This window comes from Haliaeetus leucocephalus, unplaced genomic scaffold (assembly GCF_000737465.1).
Source record: "Haliaeetus leucocephalus isolate CR32 unplaced genomic scaffold, Haliaeetus_leucocephalus-4.0 Scaffold932, whole genome shotgun sequence".
In the NCBI taxonomy this organism is placed as follows: domain Eukaryota; kingdom Metazoa; phylum Chordata; class Aves; order Accipitriformes; family Accipitridae; genus Haliaeetus; species Haliaeetus leucocephalus.
In genome coordinates this window covers 5143139-5165213 of record NW_010973368.1, presented here as the reverse complement: position 1 = coordinate 5165213, position 22075 = coordinate 5143139, and the positions used below count along the sequence as shown (strand labels likewise).

Sequence of the window (22075 nt, the reverse complement as noted above, 5' to 3'; positions counted from 1 at the left end):
CACGCGAGAGGCTGTATGACACAGAAGCAGAGAAGAGGTGAGCCAGGCTCCCACGCTGCCTGCCGGAGAACAGGGTCCTTCGTAAGGGAGGGCGGCTGCACCCATTGCATGCAGGCAGGGAGTTCCTGGAGCAGGCTGCAGGCTCTTACTGCTCACAAGCACCCTTAACAAAAACTCTAACCATCATTTCCAGGATGGATAATTAGCAAGCAAAGGTCTGGGACAGTCTCGGAGCCCACCTGACATGGTACCTAAGGAACTCTCCTTTCAGGCCGCACCTAGTTTCAAAGGGCCTTATCAAACTGGCTGTTACCATCTGTAATCCTGGCAGGAGATGAAACAAGCATAGTTTCCAGACAGGTTTAATAGAGAGAAAAGGAACTTTAGGGCTGCTCTTTCAAAGGAACAGGACAGCCAGCTCCTGGTTTACAGCTGTACAGGTGAGTGGTGTCCCTGCGTGCAGCGGTTTCCCTCAGCAGCCTTCTGCACAGCCAGCTCCCAACTGGGCATGTGCTCAACCAGCAAATGAATGTGTCACTGTACTTCACTGCCTGGAAACACAGCCCTGACTGTTTAATTCTGAAGAATGAAGCTCGTTTAATTTTAAATATGCAAAATCTTTTCATGATTGTTGGTATTAGTATTCACACCTCAGGGAGCTGATAAAAAAGCTCTTACAGGATTTATCTACTTAGACACTTATTAGTATGTATTTGTGCTGAGGTTGCACCTAGAGACCATCATTAAGCCCAGAATGCCATTGTGCAAGGTGCACAGCCACTGCAGTCCCTGTACAAACTCACGCTTTCCAGGAGTCCCCAGTTGTCACTTACAGGCCTCCTCACATGCTGAAGTGCCTTCCCAAAGCATACGCTGCTCTGCCTGAGATCTGTGGCACACACCGGCTGATGCCACAATGCTGAGCATCAGAATGCCTCAGTATTTTTTGTGAATCCTGTCCTTAAGCACTTAGGAAGTTACTGGAAGTCAATTGGATTTAAGCTCCCAAATCCTGAGTCCTTTCTGAAAGCATTACTTTACAGGACCTGCCCAGCATGTTTTGAGAAGTCTTTGACAGAGCTGGGATTTAACCCAGATATCCCCAGTTCCAGCCTGGTCTTAATCTCCAAACCATAAATGTTAAATGTGCATGTCTTGCTAGTTAATTTCTTTTGAAATACACTGCCTCTTAATCCTAACCTTTTTATATCCACATGCTGCAGCAAATGATCAAATATTACCCCTGGTTTCAACCTGCCCACTCCAGAGAGAGGTATGCTCCCTTCCCTCTCCAGAAAGGCTGCTAACAAGGTACCCTGGAGCAGGAGCCTAAATCATGGAGTCCCTTCCTGGCCCAGCACTATGTAACATCATCCCGAGTGGGATGTGGTGGCTCTGCTCTGCCATAGTGACCACAGCAGATGAACGGTGGCTATGTGTCAGCAGTCTGTTCAGGACAAACTTAAGGTGCAGTGGGATGCAGGATCACTAACAGAAGGTGTCTCAACAGCCCAGCCCTGTTTAGCTGGCAGGCTGAACCCCTTCCAGCCTGGTGCTCCAGACCCCTGTACGTGGTGCAGCCAGAAAGAGGCCACTATGGGGTCTAAGAAAGAATATTTTGCATTACAATTCCTATCCAAGAGGTTTCCAGCAGAGTCCAGGGCAGTTTGCAAAATCCTGGTTTTCCACAACCACTTACAAAGAACCTTTTGTCAACTCTGCCAGAGCTGAACCAGTCCAGTACAGGTGGTGTCAGTGAGGAGACTTTCAAATGCTCAGCATTTCCCAGGGGAAGAGAGTCCTTCACCAAAGCATTTCAAAATTGCCTTCAAATACTTCCCAGGAATTCAAAGGACTCTTCAGCCTGGAAAGAGAGACAATGGGGAGGGAATGTCACAGAGCTCTGTAAAATCACTTCTGTCATGGAGAACAGGATTGGGAATGCTTGTTCACTCCATAGAAGAACTTGGGAGCAGCAAATTGTCAATTAGCACACAAGATTACCAGACGGCAGGATTAAAAAAAGCAAAAAGAAGTATTTTTTTCCCCATACCAACGAAGCTGTGGAACTCATTGCCACAGGAGGTTATGAATACCAGAAGTCCAGGTAGTTAGATAAATCAATGAAGAAAATCCATCACAAGTTATTAAACACCAAGATACAATCTCTGGCCCTGGAAATCTCTAACCTTCAGATTACAGGATTTGGGAAGATCATTCCAGGTAAAGCTTAACTGTATGCCTGCCATGCTTTTAAAGCCTTTGTATCTTAGCCAACACTGGCTACAGTTAGAGGCAGAGCGGTGGGCTTCAGCTTTTGGTCTGATCTGTACAGTCATCCTTATGTCCTTTAGAAGCTCTTCCCACCAGCCCGACCAGTCCCAATAACAGCAGGATGGACAACGGAGGAATTGTTTCACCTGCTGCTAGCCTGGGACTCAGTTACTGTTTGACAGCCTACAAAGTTACTGATAGACCCTGTAAGTTTCTGAGTGCAAAGGGTATGGGGGAACCACAGCTGGAAGTGGCCCAGTCTCCAGGGTAAACTCTAAGCTCTGGTAACAGTGCCTCTTCATGAAATGTCTGTTGTGTAACTTACAGACAATAAAGTTGCTTCTGCTACAAAAGTAAGGTAAATATGCCAGAACTGAGTGTAAATATGCCCATGTCAGGGGACTCTGCCAGAGTCTGGCACATCTGGGGAACATGCAGCAGGAGCTGAGACCATCTCAGACAGAGACCATCTCCAGACACTTCACTGTGCTCCACAGCTTCACCAATCACAGCCATTTCACAAAAAGGGGCCCAACAGGGATGATGCTATTCTTTTATCACCAAAAAGCAATGCAAACCGAAACATTCAAAACCTCAACCACAATTTCACAGCAGATCTCCTCTTCTGATCACAGCATACTGTAACTGCTCCTGAGTCTTGCATTTTGTATTTGGAGATAGCAATCTGTGAGATGTCCTGCTATTTCAGAAGGGGCTGACTAGGCAACAGGATTAACTTGAACTTCTTGCCTCCAGGATACTCATCACAGGCCATGACACAACAGAGCTCCGTTAACAACAGTATTGTGTTGTGGTGGCCAGGAGCAGCTTGCAGTCTCCTAGCATTTTGATGCCATGCAGCAGCACAGGAAGATGCACATGGGGAAGCTGGTATAAATCCATTCAAGACAAAGGGAATCATACAGTTGGGAGATAGGTCCATGGTGGAAGCTGACAGCAAGAAAGTGATTAAGGCAGGTAAATTTTGCACATCTCCTTGTGCTGTGATTCTCCAAGCTGGAGCTCCCTTGATGAGGTGACTCGATTCATCTCTTTGTTCCATTCCTGATAGAGACAGCACTGAACAGTCCCCTCTTAATCATGGTTCCATGGATGGCAATTTGCTAAGGTGAGCTCAGTCTGTAGGAGCTTTCTGAGATTTACACAGGGATCATGCTGTCTGCATCCTCCCAGCTGAGACAATGCGGGGCACTGTGATAATGGGATTCATGAGCTTGCTGGAAAACAGACCAACACAATACCACTCTGGAAAAACAGCAGGTTTCCCAGGGAAGTTTTAGGGGCTGCAGCTGCCATCTTAACACTGCCTAGTACAATGCCCCCTCTATTTCATGTGGCAGAATAGCTGAAGAGTTACTCAGCTCTACGATATAGCATTTCTAAGGCTCGTGGCCCCCAGAACTTCTGGAATTCACTTTATTGATACTAGGACCCTATTGCTCTCAGAAGTCTGAATGCTTTTCCTGGACTAGGTTTAAGGCACGTGAACCTCATCCTTGGCTAGTCATCTTTTCAAGAACATAAACCATGTTCATGTAACTGTCCATGGCATGAAGGACCCACTGATCCCTACAAGTCTGCAAGACCAGAGTTCTAGCCACGAGAAAATGTTACCTTGGAGTAGAGTGATCTACTTCCCAGACAGCAAATCAGGGTTTTTTCCATTGTCCCAGCCTTTCTATCCCCTCTATGAAAACAAAATGTCACAGTGTTGCTCCAAGAATTATTAAGACAGCGAAAAGTGAAAGATTAGATTTATCGCAGCAGACAGTGGATTATGAAGAATAATTCATCAAATGTCAGAACAAACAGCCCACAATTTATAGGCGGCTTTGTTGAGTCAGTGAAATCTGATTGGACTTCTCCCCACCTAATGAATGCCAGGCCTAATTGATGGTTCCTAAATGCATCTGTCAAGAACATGTATTTATTAACTCAATATTTTTAATAATATTGTAGATATATACAGAATAGTGGTTTTCTTCTGAATGGTTCCTCTGGTGTTCATATTACATATACATAAGTGTGAACATATATAGAGGTATACACTGCATCCAGATGAATACAGCTAAAAGGTATTTATTCTGATGCACTGAAACAATTACATATGGCTTATTACACAAAATCCCTACATCTTTCAGTGCACAGGATGGCAAAGCAATGTGGTCCATTTCAAGGGGACATGTACATAAGGTGCCTGCCTAGAATTTGGAAGAGCTGAGCTCTAACATTGGCTCCCCCTGATATCCCATCTGATGCTGGGCCACACCATGTCACAGAGCTCATGCATGGATGAGCAGAATTAGGGCTGTCTACTCAGCTATAAATCTGCCCTTATTTAATTTCTCAGGACCAAATTTGTAACTTTAATATCTTTTTAAAAACCTATCTGTATAATACATATACAGCAGTTACTACACACACAGTCACAGACATGTAACTTCATCTGCCAAGGGTATACATTTGCTCCTGGCACACTGATTACTGCTAACTTGGTGAATCACTGCTAACGTTGCACAAAACCAGGGCTGTCCATCAACCATCAGCCTTTCTTCTGAGAAAGGGCTGTGAGCCAGCTGGGCTATGAAGTTCATCTTTTCCTGTTATTTCTACCTGGTACCACTTTGGTACTCTGCAGCCCACTATCAGCTATACCACTGAGAATCTTCTCTGGGATCCTACCAACAGCGTTTCCCAGTCACAAAGCCATGAATGTTAACAGCAAATGAACTCTGCTAAAGAAAAAGTCTTTGATCCCATCATCCGGAGACCAAAGCTGGCTCGCTCATTCACTGCCTGATACCTAGGATCCTGGCTATTCCCTGTTCTGCTCACCTACCATCCTCCTTCTGTAGTCTCTTCTGGCTAGAAAAACAGTGGCAAAGCCTACATGAAGCCACCCTTGCTTTCATCTCATACATCCACTGATCTGTACAGCAACAGTATCAGTCTACTTGCTATAGTACCTTTAATTGTTACAGAGCCATACTTTGAGGAAAGGCACCTTTTATTCCATCCCTGATGACTCCTGCTTAATAGTCTGTGCTCAGACACACACATGGTAGCTTCATTTATTTTCCTGAGTAAAGTCAGATCCTTAAGACAAGGCAGAACTGTCTAAGAATATCACTCATCCTGGATCGAAACCAATCTCAGTGGTGACAGCTACAACAGGCAGTAACAGCAAGGAGCAGACAGAGCTGATGTACGTCTCCTACGCTACCTGTGAGGTGGACCTCATCTCCCATCATTCTGAAAGGTGAGCCACTTACCCATGGCTCCCACAAACAAACAATATTCAGTCCAATAAAAGCAAGGATTGTCATGGGCAGACTGAAACCTAACTGGCTCAGGAACATCCTCCTGACTGGCACAAGGAGATAAATGTTTTTCATCGGTTAAGCTATTGGGTGTCCTACTACCTTCCAGAGACACAGGGTGCTAAGATTAATAGACTACCTGAGAGTCAATGCTTTCAACAGTTGGCATTCTACAGGTTTTCCACAAGCATCACCACAGCCTCTTCCATGCTTAGCTTCATTCAGCTGTTCTTTGTCCAAGTGCTGGTTTCACAAACCGCTCTGAAAGCGGACAGACTGCACATTAGACTTTTGACATAAGGCAGATATCAAGCTGGACAGTGGGAAAGCAGAGTCCAGATATTACCTGCAGGGCTAGCACAACATCTTTGGTAGCACAAGGGCATACGGCAAACCAAAGAGAGGAAACAGCAAAGCTGGGATGTCTCAGAACAAGTCTCTAACCCACCCACAAGTGTGAACATTACTCCTGGTCAAAGTACTCCATTTCAGACAATGCAAATAGCTTTCCCTCATGCCTGTAATCCCATGCTCAGAATTAAATTCCAAGAAGCTCTTTCTTTCCAAAATGTCCAGTAGCAAAGGAAAGATTTTGCTATTGGAAGCTGCATCATAATTTTAAGCCGCAAGTCCAGTTCACTTCCCTATAGAGAGGCTGGAAGGCAGAAGAACCTTACACCACTGAAATCAATTATTTCCTCAGGATCCCCCTGAGTGATAACAAAGTACCAGTCCCTCTAACCCTGATGTGGCCATTGGGAAAATGCTCATTTCCAGTTTCCAGATGCAGTTAATCAGCACAATGACCTAACTTGTTCAGCATCCCACACGTTCCACCTCAGAATAAACATCTTGTTCATCCTCCTGACATCCTAAACCACTTCCACAGCCCAGTCTGCCTGTGACTGGCCTCCAACAGCAGCTAGTGTTTCCTGATCCAGAGAGTCAAGCCAGAGTCCACCAGCAACTATGCTTGTGTGAAGAGAGAAGGTGGAAAATTATAATCTCTCAAAGTGCACATTAAATAGTGTCACTGTGCACTCTACTTTGCATGATATAAGCATCTTACAGTCTATGCTAAATGCACAGACCAAAGCAGAGTAAAGCTGAGGCATGTATATACATATATATTCCTATTCACGTCCTCCCATTCCATCATGCTGAAAAAGAAAGTACTGACTTGTGAGCTACTATTCCCTCCAATAGTGCAGGCTACGGGGCAGATGCTCCAACCTGCCCCATGTTCCCCGCCCTCCTCTTGCACATAAAAATGCTTCCCTTTATCTTAATTTGCTCTTTCATCATGAGCTGTCTCCCACTTGAACAATGCTCATTAAATCCACTCTTTTCTCTCTGTCTTTTTGGAGGAATATTGCTTCACCCACATCTCTCCTGTCTGTGAGGATGGAGCCACACTTGTTAATCGTTCAGACAGATTGGAATCACAGTCCTTCAAGAGCACACTTCTCCACTCCCAGCCATTTTTTTGTGTTTCAATTGAAAGCACTCTCTCTCTTTTTTTCTCTTTCTACACCTGCTAATAAAGGAAGCTTTCACTTGTTATACCAGCATGCAGTGAGAGCAGGGTAGAAAACAGCTCTCTGTCACCAGTAAACTTCCTTCTGCATCCCATCTGCCCAAAGGGACTCTTATTCCATGGTTCAGGAGGAGCAGCAGTGGCCCCTTTCTACTGAGCTCTTTGAGGCTTCCTGCGTTCTCTGCAACTCTTCAGCTCCCAAGCAATAGAGCTGAAAGTGCTAACATAGCAGGAACATCCCTGTAATTCCTAAGCACGGGAGCAGTTTCCTCAGCCTTCTGCTCCTCTATCAGCTCTGTTAGCATATCTGAGCAGCTTCCTTATCCCTTTCCCAGCTTTCCAGAGATGTTCCACAAAGCTCTGCTCACAGGCCCTAACCCCACCACTGCATCTGGATAATAGCTCACATAAAATTCCCACCTCCTTTCTGGTGACTTGTAGTTCTACCTCTGTATTCTAGATTAGCCTGCTTCTAGCCAAACTACAATTTCAGCCTGTCTCTCAGACATCTTCTTTCAGACAGTCATCGCCCTGTTCATATTCAACAAAGCTAAAGCACAGCTCCTGATCTTCCCACTCAAACCATCTCTCCTGTCTCCTTTCACAACAGACAATGTCACCAACTTTGTGTCAAGCATGCCTGCAGCCTTGGCCTTGTCATCAACATTGACCTCCCTCCAGATCTCATTTCCAGGCCAGGTCTGAATCTAGTACTAGACACTGAGTACTAATGCTCGCAAGTAACAGGTGACAACAATCCAAATGTTCTCCCCCTGTCCCCCCCCAAAGCTCCCATTTCCCTTGAGCCACACACAGAGTAAAACATGTGGGGGCCCCCAACATACCCAGAACCCCTTGATCAAGTTCCTGCAGACATATTCCCAAATGACATATCACCCCTACAGATGCCAACAGCCTGCTGCAAAGACAGCACATTTAGAAAGAATCATCAAACCATAGAACAGCCTAGGTTGGAAGTGACCTCAAAAGATCATCTGGTCCAACTTTTCACGGGAAAGGAAGCCTTGATGAGATTATCACATCTTGAAAACCTCCAGTGATGGAGAGTCTACCACATTGCTGTGGAGGTTGTTCCCATGATAGATAGTTCTCAATGTAAAAAATTTCTGTCTTATATCAAGACGAAACCTCTCCCAAAATGCCACAGAGACAGGGCCAGTTGGCACATTAAGCAAGGTAAGATGTAAGAAAGTATCCAGAAGCAAATGAATTTCCAAGACCATTTCGACTCCAGGCATAAACATACCCCTGCCACCCACTGGCTGAAACCTGAGTAGGAAAGGGTCAATGGACCCACAACAAACAGGCTCCACCTTAGTCACAGTCAGGCAGAGGGAGACTTTGCCAAGATGCCCCAAGGGCCCTGTCAGCAGTAAGCCTGCACATCAGCAGCAGTCCTGTGAGAAATAACCAGCTGCCAGAGCCTGAGGATATATAGAGACCTTCGGGAACACACATCACCTGTGCCTCATTTCAAATGCCTCTGATTCAGCTTTGAAAGCCTGTGAAACTTGAGAAGTGTGTGAAAGAAGGGGTGGTGGAGGAGCATTGTCTATGGGAAGGTTTATATGACTACACAGAGAGTGGTGAGGGGATGTGTGGGGGTGTATGTTTAGAAGAGGTGGGCTACAAGCACCTGATCGGCAAGTAAAGCTGTGCCAGGGCTTGCACAGAGAGTTAAGGAGGAGGCATGGGGCAGTGCATTTGTGTGCACAGCTTCTGTAGGGAATGGTAGCCAAAATCCTCCATCCACAAAGACGCAAGTGAAGAAGAGGGTCAGGACAGGTGTTTGTGTGTGTGTGCAGGCGCAGGGTGTGCAGTGGGAATGGACGGCTGCATTGCATCTTACATATGTGGTAGGACAGCACCGCATATATGATGTGAGTATATGCTACACTGACAGACCCTTCTACTCCAGCTCCTAAAATGGAGGTACACTCCCTTGAGTACTTTGTGGAATGCTTTTATGTGTCTCCTCAGAAAGGGATGAGGAAAAAGTGTTTCTAGGCCTGGGACAATGAGCAGGAATAACAGAAGCAGCATTGCACAATCCAGCAGCCTGTCACCAAGGTGAACAGAAGTATACTACAAAGAAAACACACAGAGGGCAAAGCCCAGTCGCAGCCAGATTCTGCCCAGCTATGTCCCTTCCTCAGGCTTTGGTCATAATCACATTGATGCAAGCGTGATAAAGTTTTATTGAAGCACAGCATTGCCCCAGAGTAATAGGACAGGGAAGTAGGAGTGAGGATCTGAGGCAGACATGGAAGTACATGTAGCCTGGCAGATGTGGGCAGCCTGAATTGAATTCATATCAAGAAAGGGATATAATGAGGTCACTACATTAGAAAAAAGATGCTAAAAAGGTACTAAAGCCCTGCTGAAGTCGTAAGGCTCATAAGCCAGTTACTGGTGCTGACTGTGCCTTGATGGGATACTGAAACACCGGCACACCTAGCAGGCCAGTCAATGCAAGAAGCACAGCTCTACGGCAGTCCACACCACAGAGAACAAGGTGCAGGGAGCAAAGGGAAGTCAAGGTAGAATAACTTACAAAGAGATCTGGATGGGACCCTGGAGTTTGTATGCTTTGCAGCCTACTCTCAGAAAAAATGTACAGAGATCCAGAAAAGTCATTCAAGAGACAGCTGCATGGCAAATTAAATCCACAGCCAACTCTGCCAACAGCATCACTGGCACCATGCTGGGGAAGGGGTTCTGTGCATCCCCTAATGACCAGTCATACAAACCCCAGAGCCCAGAGATCTCTGCCCTGATCCAGAGAGGAAAGTCCTATGCTAAGCCAGCCACATCATCTCCTGATTCTTTCTTGTCAATCTCTCCTCTGAAATCAACCTCTCCTTTCTTCTCCTGCCCATATTTCCCCTACTTTTCATGTCCCTGCTCTGATCCATCTGCTCCTTCTACAGTTTATTTATTATCTGTCTCTTCCTTCCAAGTTTTTTTCGCTTGCCCCCAGATCTTCTTGTTGGGCTGCCAGATCCCTGGTTCAGCGGTGTAACTCGCTGACTTGCTCTCCTTAAAGCAGTGTCTTCTCTCATGTAAATAAACCCTCCAAACCAAGCCTGTGAAATGGGCTTGTTCACTAAACTCTATGAATAGGAAAGTAGGCACAGCTGGCCTATTCATAATCAACATAAAAAATAGATTAGCACTTTACAGATTAAACATTATCGTTTCAACAGTTAACATAAATCAACTACACTTACAGGCCTAGCATTGCTGCTGCCACTGCAGGGTGACAAGCGTTGCAAAGGGAAGGGCTGCCAGTCCGGGGTGCAGTGGGAAACAGCTCGTTTGTCTTCCACCTTGAAAGTAAGTTCTCCTCTGGCACCCCCAGGGTGTACTGCTAGAGGTTGTTACAAGGAGAAAAGTGGGCTAAGGAAACAAAGGTAGGGGGTTAATTTTGATTAATTCACATGCATTTCTGAGCAATCCAGCAACCCACTATTCTAGAGTCGGAATTCAATTGCCCTACTTCCCTCCCTAGGGCTGATGCAGCTCAAAAACAGATGGAGCAACAGAATCAGACTCTGGAATAGGACCAGGGCAGGGAGCCTCTAAACACTGACTGGTATCTAGCTCTGTTTCCTACAGTTCAAAATCATTGGGCTCCTGTGGATAAGGTAAAGCAGTTTGGTAGGTTCTATCTAATGTAAGCAGGGGCACCCATCTCAAAAAACACCTCATCATAACCCAGGGAGCCACCTCACCGGAAGAAGGACTGAGGCCTGAGATAACACTTCAGACATGCCCTGTGGAGAGCAAAGCCAAGAGAGACTAACCCAGAGCCTGCACTAGCAGGTCAGCCTGCACCTCCACCTTTATCGGGTATAGGATACTTAAGTCACTGGAGATGCTCAACCCAACGAACTGTCATCAGTGTGCTATGGTTGTATAGTCAACAGAGAGATACGGCCCACAGAACCAGTACAGTCCCTACCCTTCCCTTCCTCCCTGCTCACTCACTGAGAACCACCCAGTGTCTCAAATGTTTAGCTTGGAGCAGCCAACCTGTAATTCCTAAGCTGGTCGTGATGATTGCGAGGGATTGGCAAAGGCCTTTGACAGGATATCCCATTAAGAACCAGCGTCACAGCTCTTTCAAACAAAAAGAAAAAAAAAATAAAAGAGAGGAAGAGGTTAGGTTACGGTCCAAAGGACAAAAGACAGCCTGGGACAAGAGGTGTGGGCTTAGAGGTTTTCTTGGCAGCCAGGGCAAAGACACTAGCAGTTCACAAAGGACAAGGAAGCAAAAGTTACATGGAGAGACTTCTTTAGTATAACCCCTCTTAACAAGCCCTGGTAATTTTAATTGCTCTAGCCTTTCTTGATAAATGGGAATAACAGTTAATAGACCTGAACCAATCAGTTACATCCAATAAGGTGTTTGGCAAAATTAGCTTTGTTCTCCACTCACAACTGACACCACTTCAGTTTCATTCATTATCTGAAATGAGCCAACTAATGTATATTTTCTACTAATCATTTGAAATTTGGAAGGGTTAGTGCTGAACAGCCTCTTCCAAGAACTTGCCAATTTGAGATGGAGTGGTTATGCGAGCTTTGTAAGGGAGAAAATCGTGGGTCTGCTTCAGCTGAGCTCTCCTGGCACAAGCAATAGGTCATGTGAGTTCATTGCTTCAGTTGTCACAGACAGCTTCACAGGTTTGGCTCTGAACCATGTAAAACCAAAGCACTGCAAAGCTTACAGAAAATAAGTGCAAAATGTGTTTAATGTTCACAAACATAACTTGATTTCCAAAGGCAACATGAGAAAACTTCCTCACTCTCAGGCTGGCCTGCCTACTGGGGACTGACGCACTTTGCTCACTAATGGCGGAAAGATATTTGAGACCCCTTAGATCCCGATTTTTGCTTCAGTTCTCAAAACACAAAAGCATGTTAAGTGTGAGGCTTCCCATGAGGAGAATTTCCAGTGTTCTCACCCATTGCAGCTTTTTCACAGGGAGGAAAACCTGCAGGCAGGGTTGAAGTGCTTTCTATAGCTCAGTATCCTTCCATGGAATTGGGAGCTGTCTCTCAGACAGATCTCAGAAGTGCCATAAAACAGAGCTTATTAGATCACTTTACACCTTAAAAATTCACAAAAATGCTATGTGTCTATTCTGTGTGTTAGGAAAATGCAGATATGCCAAGGTTGGGCCCTATAACTCCTTATTTCATCTTATGTCATTTGTTTCATCTACAAATAACCTATTGCCCAAAGTCGCCAGACTCACTGCATCATGTTTTCATGTTCCTGATGGGTCAAGAGCCAAGTAACTGGGCAGACATAAAATTCTGAAAGAAAACAGGAGATGCTAACCAGGCAGAATCAAGTAGGATATTAAAAGATCGGTGGGCAGGCAGATGACAGGATTCCCTGCTCCCTCAGAGAAAAATCAGGCACACTAAACCCAGCCTGTGTCTAGATCAGAGCACCAAGTAAGAATATTTCTGAGTGTATCAGCAGCAGGCTTTGAAACAGAAGCCAGTCCCTCCACATGGAAGCTCAGTGTTTCTGCCCTTGCCCAGATCCTGCTGTGTCATAAATGCATAGAGATTGCTGAGCAAATGAGACACACACCATCTTTGAAAAAAGAAAGTCTCCATATGCAAGAAGGCCACATAAGGACTATTAATCCCAGTTACAGGTAGCAATTTCCAGTGATTGTTTGGAACTGGAAGGGTTACCCATGTGCTGAGAGGTGGTTTCTGCCAATGGCTAGAGTGCTGCTGTGCAGCACATCTACCACCTCCGCAGGACGTGGACGCTGAACACAGCCCAACACAGCTGTGGTGTGCATTGCCAGCCAAGATTTATTTGCATCAGAGCAACACTTCAGGTCTCATCAAAACTCTGAGAAAACTGTACTGAAGAGAGCTTACCATCTGCACACAAGACACTTGTGAGCCAACAAATACCGTGCAGGTATGTCATACAGTAACCCCCAGGCACCTAAAGAATTTGTAAATTAAAAGAAAAAAATGTTGCTACACATGCAGATCAGAACTACTCCTTACCAGGCCACTACCCATTGCATTTTCTGATCTCAAATCTTACACTTCCTTGCAGAAGGCCCTCCAAAAAATCCTTCAGAAAATCCACTGTCCAACCTCCTGTATCATAAATCTTATTAACTTGAAGGAAGCCAAAGGAGATTATCCTCTAATCTATCCACAAAACCTTCCCTCTCTCAGGCAATGGGGCTTAGTGCACCCAGGAAGAGGCTGCCATGAGCAGGACTCAGCCAGATCCTCTCCCAGGAGCTGTGAAAGGAGAGGAAACCCATGGAAGGAGGGAGTACCTTGTCCCAAAGCTCCTCTGGCAAAAAGGACACCAGGTTGTCCTTGGCATGACACTAAGGGTCAGTAACACTGGAGCTTGCAAACGAAGGGAGTGTGGGCACAAGGAACAAAGCAAGGTGGACCACCTGAACCATACAAAGCTCCCTGTTTGCTTTCCCCATCTTGCCCTTGGCAGTGGAGCAGCCATTCTGGGCAGCTACTGCCTGCACGAGGGCTTGGGGTAGAGGCATCCACACTGAGATCCACCAGCAGCTGGGGCCTCTTAGAGACAGGGCAGGGAGAGCACAGTGGAGGCTGCAGCAGCAGCAGGACCTGCACAGGCAGCCGCTCCTGCCTTTCAGTTGAGTAATGCAGGCCCATTTGTTCTGGGTGACATTAATGCTATTCGCCATCCATCTCAGACTCTTTAAATTACCTTTTTATGGCCAAAATCCTTTTCATAATTGATAAAAATCTCTTTTTTATATCCCAAGTTATTGAAAAAAATGTGACTTTTTTTATTCCTCATTATAGTTTTAATACAAATGTGTTTTTTATTGACGGCTGCTTGGAAGCCCTGACGGGCCTACTGAAAGAGGCCTAGAGGGGTGGGAGAAGGGCCATTTCCTCCCACCCCACTTCCCAGCCCCTCACACTGTCAGAGTAACGGGCACCACAGCCCAGCCTCCACTCTGGTGAGTAATGGAGGGTAACGTCATGCAGGAAGAAGAGATTTCCTGTGATGGACATAACACCCATAGCAGGCAGAAGAGGCTCTTGCTGACCTAAATCTAGTTCCCATGTCTGTTAATGATGTACGCGAGGGCCAACTTCACAGAGCACCCTGGCAGTGTTGCTGGAGCGGCATATTTAAGGACAGAACCAGGGTCACACGCTACGGGAGACCCGGGTGTTCAGCAGAGTCGTTCGGCATCAGTCTCACAACCCCAAGCAACCATGAGAGCGACCATGCACTGACTCTGCCACACATCAGTGCTTTTGGGCGAACACTTAACCAGAAGGCTGTGCAACACTGGAGGAAGCAGGCTTGTGTCCTGGCATCCTGGATGGGTTAGACAACACTGCCAGCCTGGGAAGAGGCTTTCTGGGGCCATAATAGGATCTGCATCATCATGATCTGAAGACCTTGCAATCTAGCAGGGTAAATTAAATCTTCTCTAGGGCAACATATGGAGCCAGCTACACAGAGTGGCTCATATTCCTTTGGGAACAACTTGGATGCTATAGGATATGCAGTGCAATACCCAACAGCCTATTGAAGGCCTAGCTGCTCTCCCACAGGGTTGAGCACTGCTTCAATAGTTCTGCAAATCAGAAGTAAGCATATGTCTCGCCAGAGCTTAAAATGCTAATCAACAGTTCCAGAAGGAAGGGAATCAGTCCGTCCTTCTCCCTGTCACTGGCACAGCAAAGGCCGCCATGCTGTGTACCAAGAACATGTACAGAAATAGGAATAAAAAGGAGTCTCTTCTATTCCCTCTGTCTTTTCTCATACTCCAACAGTTTGAGGGCAGGGAAGTCTCTTGCTGTGGGGATTAGCACCTTGTTGTGGTCCCATTCTAAATCTTTCCCATGGCAGGTTCACATGGACATATGATTTTTGCTCCTCCCTGTCAAATGGCCACATCACATCATTGCAGTGACCATGCTCCCAGGTGTGTATCGGTACATTTCAACCGTGGATGAATAACGCTCATGTACCCAACCTAGAAAACACTATGGGAACCTTGGGAGCAATTTAAAGTAGAGGGACAAAGGGCAGTTTCCTTCTTAGCCACAGTTTTGTTGCAGGGACAACAGCTTCTCAGACACGGAGTATCTGCTTCTTACTGCACAGCACTGGTGCCATGCCAGGTGCAACAGTAGGAATCCAAGGAGAGCAAAGCCCTTTAACCTAAGGCTGAGTCCTCCAATCATCACTCTGCAAATGCATCCTGCTTCACAAACCACAGCACAGGAGGTTCCTCTACCACACGTGCTTTGCTTACAAATCACAATCAAACCGTTGACATATCCTGCCCCGTTCAATCAGCAAGCTCCATTACTGTATGGCTGCAGGAGGTTTCTTGCAAATGGCAAAATAGTCCTTGAACAACAGGTAAAAGGCGCAATTAACTGTGGATGAAAAGGATGGTCTCCTTGGAGGTGCTGGCTAATCAAGCAATTAGAAACTACTTCCCATTACCTGCACTCCCACAAAGCAGAGCTAGACTGACATCCTTCCAAATGACTATCTCTCCATCTGTTTAAGCTCTTTATATGATTTGGCTCAGCAGAGACAAGCCTTGACCTCTGGGCTCTCCCCAGCCCTTTCTCCCAGCTTTGAACAAAGCAAGCACTGGAACCAACACATTCAATCACTGGTGTGTTCTCCCTATGGAGCCTGTTTTGCCTCTCAGCCTTCCTGGAGCACAGCAAACTCACCAGCAATGGTATAAGTATGTATGCAGATGTGGATACCCGGGGTCAGGATTTCTTGGGATCCCTCACTTAACAGCATCTGAGACTGCTCAGCTTCAGCAATTTCCACTTGTCTCTGTGACAGCTTCAACAACTGTTAGCAAGAGGCTAACTGAGGATAAGTCAAGGGGCAAGGAGGGAGGAGAGACCCTCACTCCCGTGGCAGGTGAGTCCGGCCCTGTGCCCTACACCAGTCCCTTGCCCCCCAGGCAAAGACGCAGCCTGGATGCAGAGCACCTGGGCAGCCAGGCCACAGGACACCCCAACAGCATGGGAAAGACCTTACCTGGGACCATACTGGCCTCAAGGGGATGCTAACTTTATCCTTGCCCTAACCCCCAACCGCACAGCCTCAGACCAGACACAGGAGCAGGGACCAGAGAAGCAGCCTGATGGGAACCTGCCAGAAAGAAGCACAGGTGGAGGAACTGGGATATTTCTGAAAGGACAGTGGTGAGAGATGGGTAGGGAAGGAGTGTTTCCCACCAAGAAAAATTACCTCCAACATGAGTTAAAGCCTGGGTAGAGAATGGAGCACACAAACGCAGTGAGAGGGACAATAAGGAGTCTTGGGGAAAAGGTCAGAGAGTTGATTACAAAATGCCGATGTGTGAGGATGGGCTGGAAGCTGAGAAGCAATGGGCTCTGGAAAATGACATCTTGCTGTAAACAGGAGAGAGATTACAGTGTTGCTGAGTGGATAAAGCTATGCTGTGGCCTACTGGGATGTGCAATACGACTGCAAACCAGGAGGTATTTTAGGACTAGAAAGAGGTAAAAAAGTGTGTTGGTGTAGATAGGAGTAGACAGTGAAGCAAGGAGATGTCACAGTATCTAAACTCATTATCATTGCACAGCAGCAGAGAAGCGAAACCCATGGAGCCATATTAGGGACTGCACTGGACAGTACTGGAGCCAGACAACAGAAAGGCACCGAGGATATTTGGAAGAGCAGGGTTGTAAAAGTTGCCAAGTCATTCTGCAGCCACTCAGTCCTATGAGAAGGGATGCTCTGGAATGGCCTTGATCAGAGCAGAGAGAAGCAGATGTACTTTTGAAAGGGGAGAGTTTTACAATAGTCCGATCAGTCTTAGCAACGACTGATTAGCTCCTCTGAGCACCTTGTCCATGGAAAATACATACAGAAAGACCTACAGGAATCCTTTCTAACAGACACTGAAGGGCTGTCAGGTGGAACTGGCTTGGCCAAACTCAGAGATGCCCCAAGTTCTGCACCTCTGCTCTGGGACCAAACTGGCATCACCTCCCCAGTATCCCTGTATCCCACAGCCACAAGCCAGTCCCTTCCAACAGACCTGCCAGAGGGAGGAAATGCCCCTAATCCCAGGGCTGGCAAAACATTTCTTCCATCATTTCCAGTTTCTAAGCACAGTGATTTTGTGCTTTTAAGGTGCAGCCACTCTGAAAGATTTATCTTCCAGAGCCCATCATCAATCTTCCTCCCTAAATGTCTGGTGTCCACATTTCACCAGAAGTTGCCTAGCTCTGCTCTGCATGCACTTTGTTGAGTTAGAGAGCTTAGCTGAACCAGCTATCTTTCCCTGTGTCATTAATAGCTCTGCAGAGAAAATCACAATTGTGGGGTAGGGAACATACTCATTTCACTTTTTTTTTTCCACACTTGACACCTTTTCACTTTCAGAACCTTGTTCAAGCAAAAAAAATGAAAATAGAGGTAGGAGAGAGTCTTTCAATTGTGTCTCATTACCCATTCTTATGCACACAGCTTTTCCCAACTGCTCCAAGGAATACATCCAGAACAAGCCCAACCTGTGGTATCTCCATTGTCTCCCCAGAAGACTCTTACTCTATGATCTTGCTGGTGATCATTTCCAGGAGTCATTGTAAAGATTTCTTTGTGCAGCCTCTCCCACTGCTACTACTTGTGTCGCTCTGAAAATCCCACCCCCATCTCAACCTCTTGCGTGCAACACTCAAGAGAATGATCAGCTCCCACCATCACTCAGCCAAACCACTGTGGCTGAGATTAGAAAGACAGCATCTGCTCACTACTGATTATTTTTATCCCAATGATCCCTGATAGGTACACAGATTCCCCCTAGACTTAAAACAGGGTTTGACAGGGCAACCCACTAGTCAGCACATATGATGCTTCTCCTTCTGTGTCAGATCAGCACACATGCCATTTGCCTTTAAATCAGTCTATTAGCTCATGCAGCAGAGCTACATGCTGCAGCTCCCAGTCTCCAGCCACGATGCTGGCCTAGAATGGGAGATCCCCCATTGGCAGGATGTCATGCAATTCTGCGTGGTGGCAACAGAGCTGTGTTGAACTGCTGTAAACCTACCACACAACCCCTCTGTCTGCTCAAGGATCAGTCCCAGTGGCATGGTCTCCATTTACGCCAGTTTTCCCACAAAACCACTCCATTCATCAAACATCCAAGCCTCTGATAAGACTCTCAGGAGCAGGTCACATCAGAAGACAGACTATTTCTAATTGACTGAAGAAGATACAAAGCTTCTATACACGAAATTGGCTTTTTTTGGATCTTCATGCCCTTTTGCAAGCTCTTGCCTACTTTGTCAGCTTGTCACATTCCTCCCTAGGTATCTCTGTATTTCCAGTTGCTATTTCTTCCATTTGTTCTGCACTGATCCAAACTGCATGTAACTACTTCCTGCCTACACTTGAGATTCATCTGAGGAGCCTGCTCCTGCACGTGATGGGGGAACTGGAAGGCTTACCACTGAATTCGAGAGCAGCAGGGTTAGGCTTAGGTGCCCTGGGAACGTTCCCTCACTGGCATTTTCTCTTCTATTTTAATTCATTTGCAAATTCCCAGGTGTGATGCTGGCCCCAAGGGGGAAGGTTCCATGATTTCTCTTTGCACTCTCCTCTGCCCTGACACTCCATCTTGCCCTTCTGCCATCTATATTTCAGTGAAGTATATCATATTTAACATGTACTGAGGATGTAGCTACACTGGAATTAAATTTGTTCCTGAAGTAACCCTATTAAATGCTCTGGGCTCCAGCAAAGACAACTTTGGTGCATTAGGTTCCCCAAATCCTTTTCATTTTTTAATGTCTTGATTTGGTACCTTGTAGCTAATGGACATAGGCATTTACCTTGGCTTTTAATACTGCCCAGTTTCACCAGCTCCTTTATTTTTATACGTTATTCTCTTCATTTCTCTCTTTTATCATTGTTCTCTTTCTCTCATTAGCATTTCCTCTCTACCCTTTCTTCCCATTTCTACCTTTTTTCTTCTCCTTCTCTCTGCCTCTTTAAAATTAAATATTGCCCAGCACTGCCCATGTGGGTGAAGTGAATGCTAAGAAGGAAGGCTGCTGTGGAGACTGGATTCGAGCTGCCTCGCTGGGAATCAATGAGGCATGGAGGGTTCGTCTAGCTCCCAAAAAGCTGAAAGAAACCGGGGCGTATCAGTGGCAGCTGAACACGCACTTCAGACAAAAGGACCCACCTCTGAGCACCTGCCTCAGCCTCTGCAAGATGCCACAGAAACTGAGCCAGAGGTAGCTGCTGCGGTAATTTAATGGGGGCTAACCTCAGGGTGGCTTTCCATGGCTCCTGTGGAGGGGAGATTGCCGCATGGAGGCCCATGGAGCTGCAGCGAGGAGCCAGCCTGCCCTGCTCCATCTATCAGCTGAGCTACAAAACACAGCTGGTGCCAGCCATGCTACAAGGATGCAATGCTGAGAGAGGGAGCATCTCGCAGGTCAGGGGCTGACATTAACCCTGCCATTAAACTGCAGGGAAATATTGTCATTCCTGACTAGATGATACCTAGACCCTTAAACTACACATAGGCAGACCCACACCATCCAAATCTGCCCATAATATACCCAACTAGGTGCAAATACTTCACTTACTGCCTCATGTCCCCCCCATACCTCCTTACCACACAGTCAGACAGCACAAAACAACCCAAAACAGCCCCACAAACCTCTATATATGAGCAACAACAGATGTACACACTGCTTCCTCTCTTCGACCTCCTGTTTTCCGCTCTCTCACACGCACCTTCTCTACCACTGCCTTTGCACACTGTTGCCTCCTGCCTCCCTCTCACCATGTCAGTTGCGATCCTTGAAACGCCCCTCCTCAACCTGGCCTGGAGTGTGAGAGGACATCTTCTTGTAAGGGGCAAGAGGCAAAGTAGCAGAACACCCTCTCTAAATACTGTGGTTACTTCCCTTCTACCTAATGAACAGGCACCTACCTCTGACCTCAGTGCTGTGGGTTGCCGAGGGTTAATGGTGACAGAGACTCCTAGACTACTGCATTACCTGACTGCAAGCACCAAAAGTGATTTATGCTATTATTTTCTTCGGGGGTTAATTAGGGGCTTGAGAAACTAAAGGGCTGTCAGTGCTAGCTGGAATTGGTCTAGTGCAGCCAGGGGAGAGCAGCCATCCCTCCCAGAGCTCTGCTAATATAATTTTGTCCTGAACATCAGTACCTCCAGCTCCCACCCCTCAGTGTGGCAGCCGGCCCTCCATCCTGACCTCCAGCAACCCTGTTAGTCTTGGCATAACCTCTGGGGTACGCTGCTCTGCTGAGCACCTGGCAGCTTTCACACCCTTAATCCTCCGTTACCTTCTCCTTTCCTAAGCTTGCCAATAATGCCCATCAATGGACAGGGAAATTTCACATGGCATTCTCCCAGGGTCAAGGAGGTATCTCCCCTTGGCATCTCTCGCAACTGAGGACCACCAGGGACCTCCTTACTCCTGTTTTCCTTCCTCTAGCTGCCCAGGGCTTGCTGAGGCCTGAGAAGCCAACACAGGCTATGGCTGCCCCTACCTCTTTGCCTAGATCCTCACGGATAACTTGCTCAATCTCCTGCCTGGTGCTCTGCGGGGCCTGGTTGTGCAGCACTTTGAGGGTGCGCGTGTACTCTTCAGGCAGCAGGTAGTCAAGCGCTCCCAGGTGCTGTCCCACCTTGATGAAGGTGCCTCGGTTGGCACAGCACAGCTCCCGGAGGCGCTCAGCAGAGCGCAGGTGCACCTGTGGAGAGACCAGAACATCAGCCAAGCCCTTTTGCTCTCTGTTACATGTACACGCCCACATATGTACCTTTTATTTGTCCAGTATTTTAAACAGACCAGGGACTTCCCTTCTTAATTTGGGGCATCATCATCTAATGTGTCGGCTAAGTATTAGGACTCTGGCTTGATTTAGAGGGGCTGAACCAGTCCAGGACAAGATGCTCCAGAGTATAAGGGGCTTTGACACTTGTTTGCAGAGGCACCATGATCAGTGACAGCACATTAGTTTTTGGCTCTGTCCAGGGCTACATTGTTGCACAGAATAAGATATCCAGCCATAGGGCAGCATTGGTTTGTCACTGTGATCCACCACTACAACGCACAGTTTGGGAACCCCTTGTCAAAAGACAAAAGTCAGGACCACAGCCATGTATGTTAGACTCTTAGTGTGAGCGCAATGAATTAAAGTGAGAAGAAAACCACCAATACCATCCCAGAAACTTCCAGGAACTTGGAAGAAGAATCTGTTAAAAATCAAAACTACAGATGTTTATTTGGCAGTGAGGGGGACAGTATGTGGGCAGTCCTCCCTCTTCCTCAGCTCATTCTGACACACCACAAGGGGAAATCACATCCCTCCAGTCCAGCCAGGTCTTACTGCTTAGATTGCCAACAAAGTTTGCAGTGACAGTGGTTTTAGAAACTAAGAATTAGCAAGCTTGCCAGCTTTGCTCACACTGGCCAAAATACAGGCACCAAATGACAAAACCCATCACCAACCACTTGCCTGGTCTGGATTTCAGCTTCTGAGGTTCATTGTGCCTCTCAAGAACAGACCAGCCACCACATCCTTCAGTGACAATGATTTATTCTGCTTTTATTACTCTCACTAGAAAAGCCTCCTGCCAAGGACACAGCTATACTCAATATTCTTTAATAAACTTTGGATAAGTTCACCCTGATAGATTAATAAAATCTAAGCAAATCATTGACAAAAAATAACTCTGCACCCATCTCCTGTTAATGCCTGACACCCATCTGCATGGAGGCTCCTAATTCCTCTGGCTTCTGCATCAGAAGTCACTGAAGGTCAAATCCTGTGTCTACAGAC

At 46.6% G+C, this 22075-nt stretch overlaps 1 protein-coding gene across 2 annotated transcripts in view; it reads right to left on the bottom strand.

The window, feature by feature from the left end:
- ADCK1 (aarF domain containing kinase 1) overlaps nt 1–22075 on the bottom strand; it is an 81200-nt gene that overhangs the window by 28152 nt on the left and 30973 nt on the right. For both annotated transcript variants that reach the window (XM_010583778.1, XM_010583779.1), the window contains one exon: nt 20780–20983. In XM_010583778.1, the coding sequence (XP_010582080.1) occupies nt 20780–20983 (204 nt within the window). The remainder of the gene's footprint in view (nt 1–20779; nt 20984–22075) is intronic.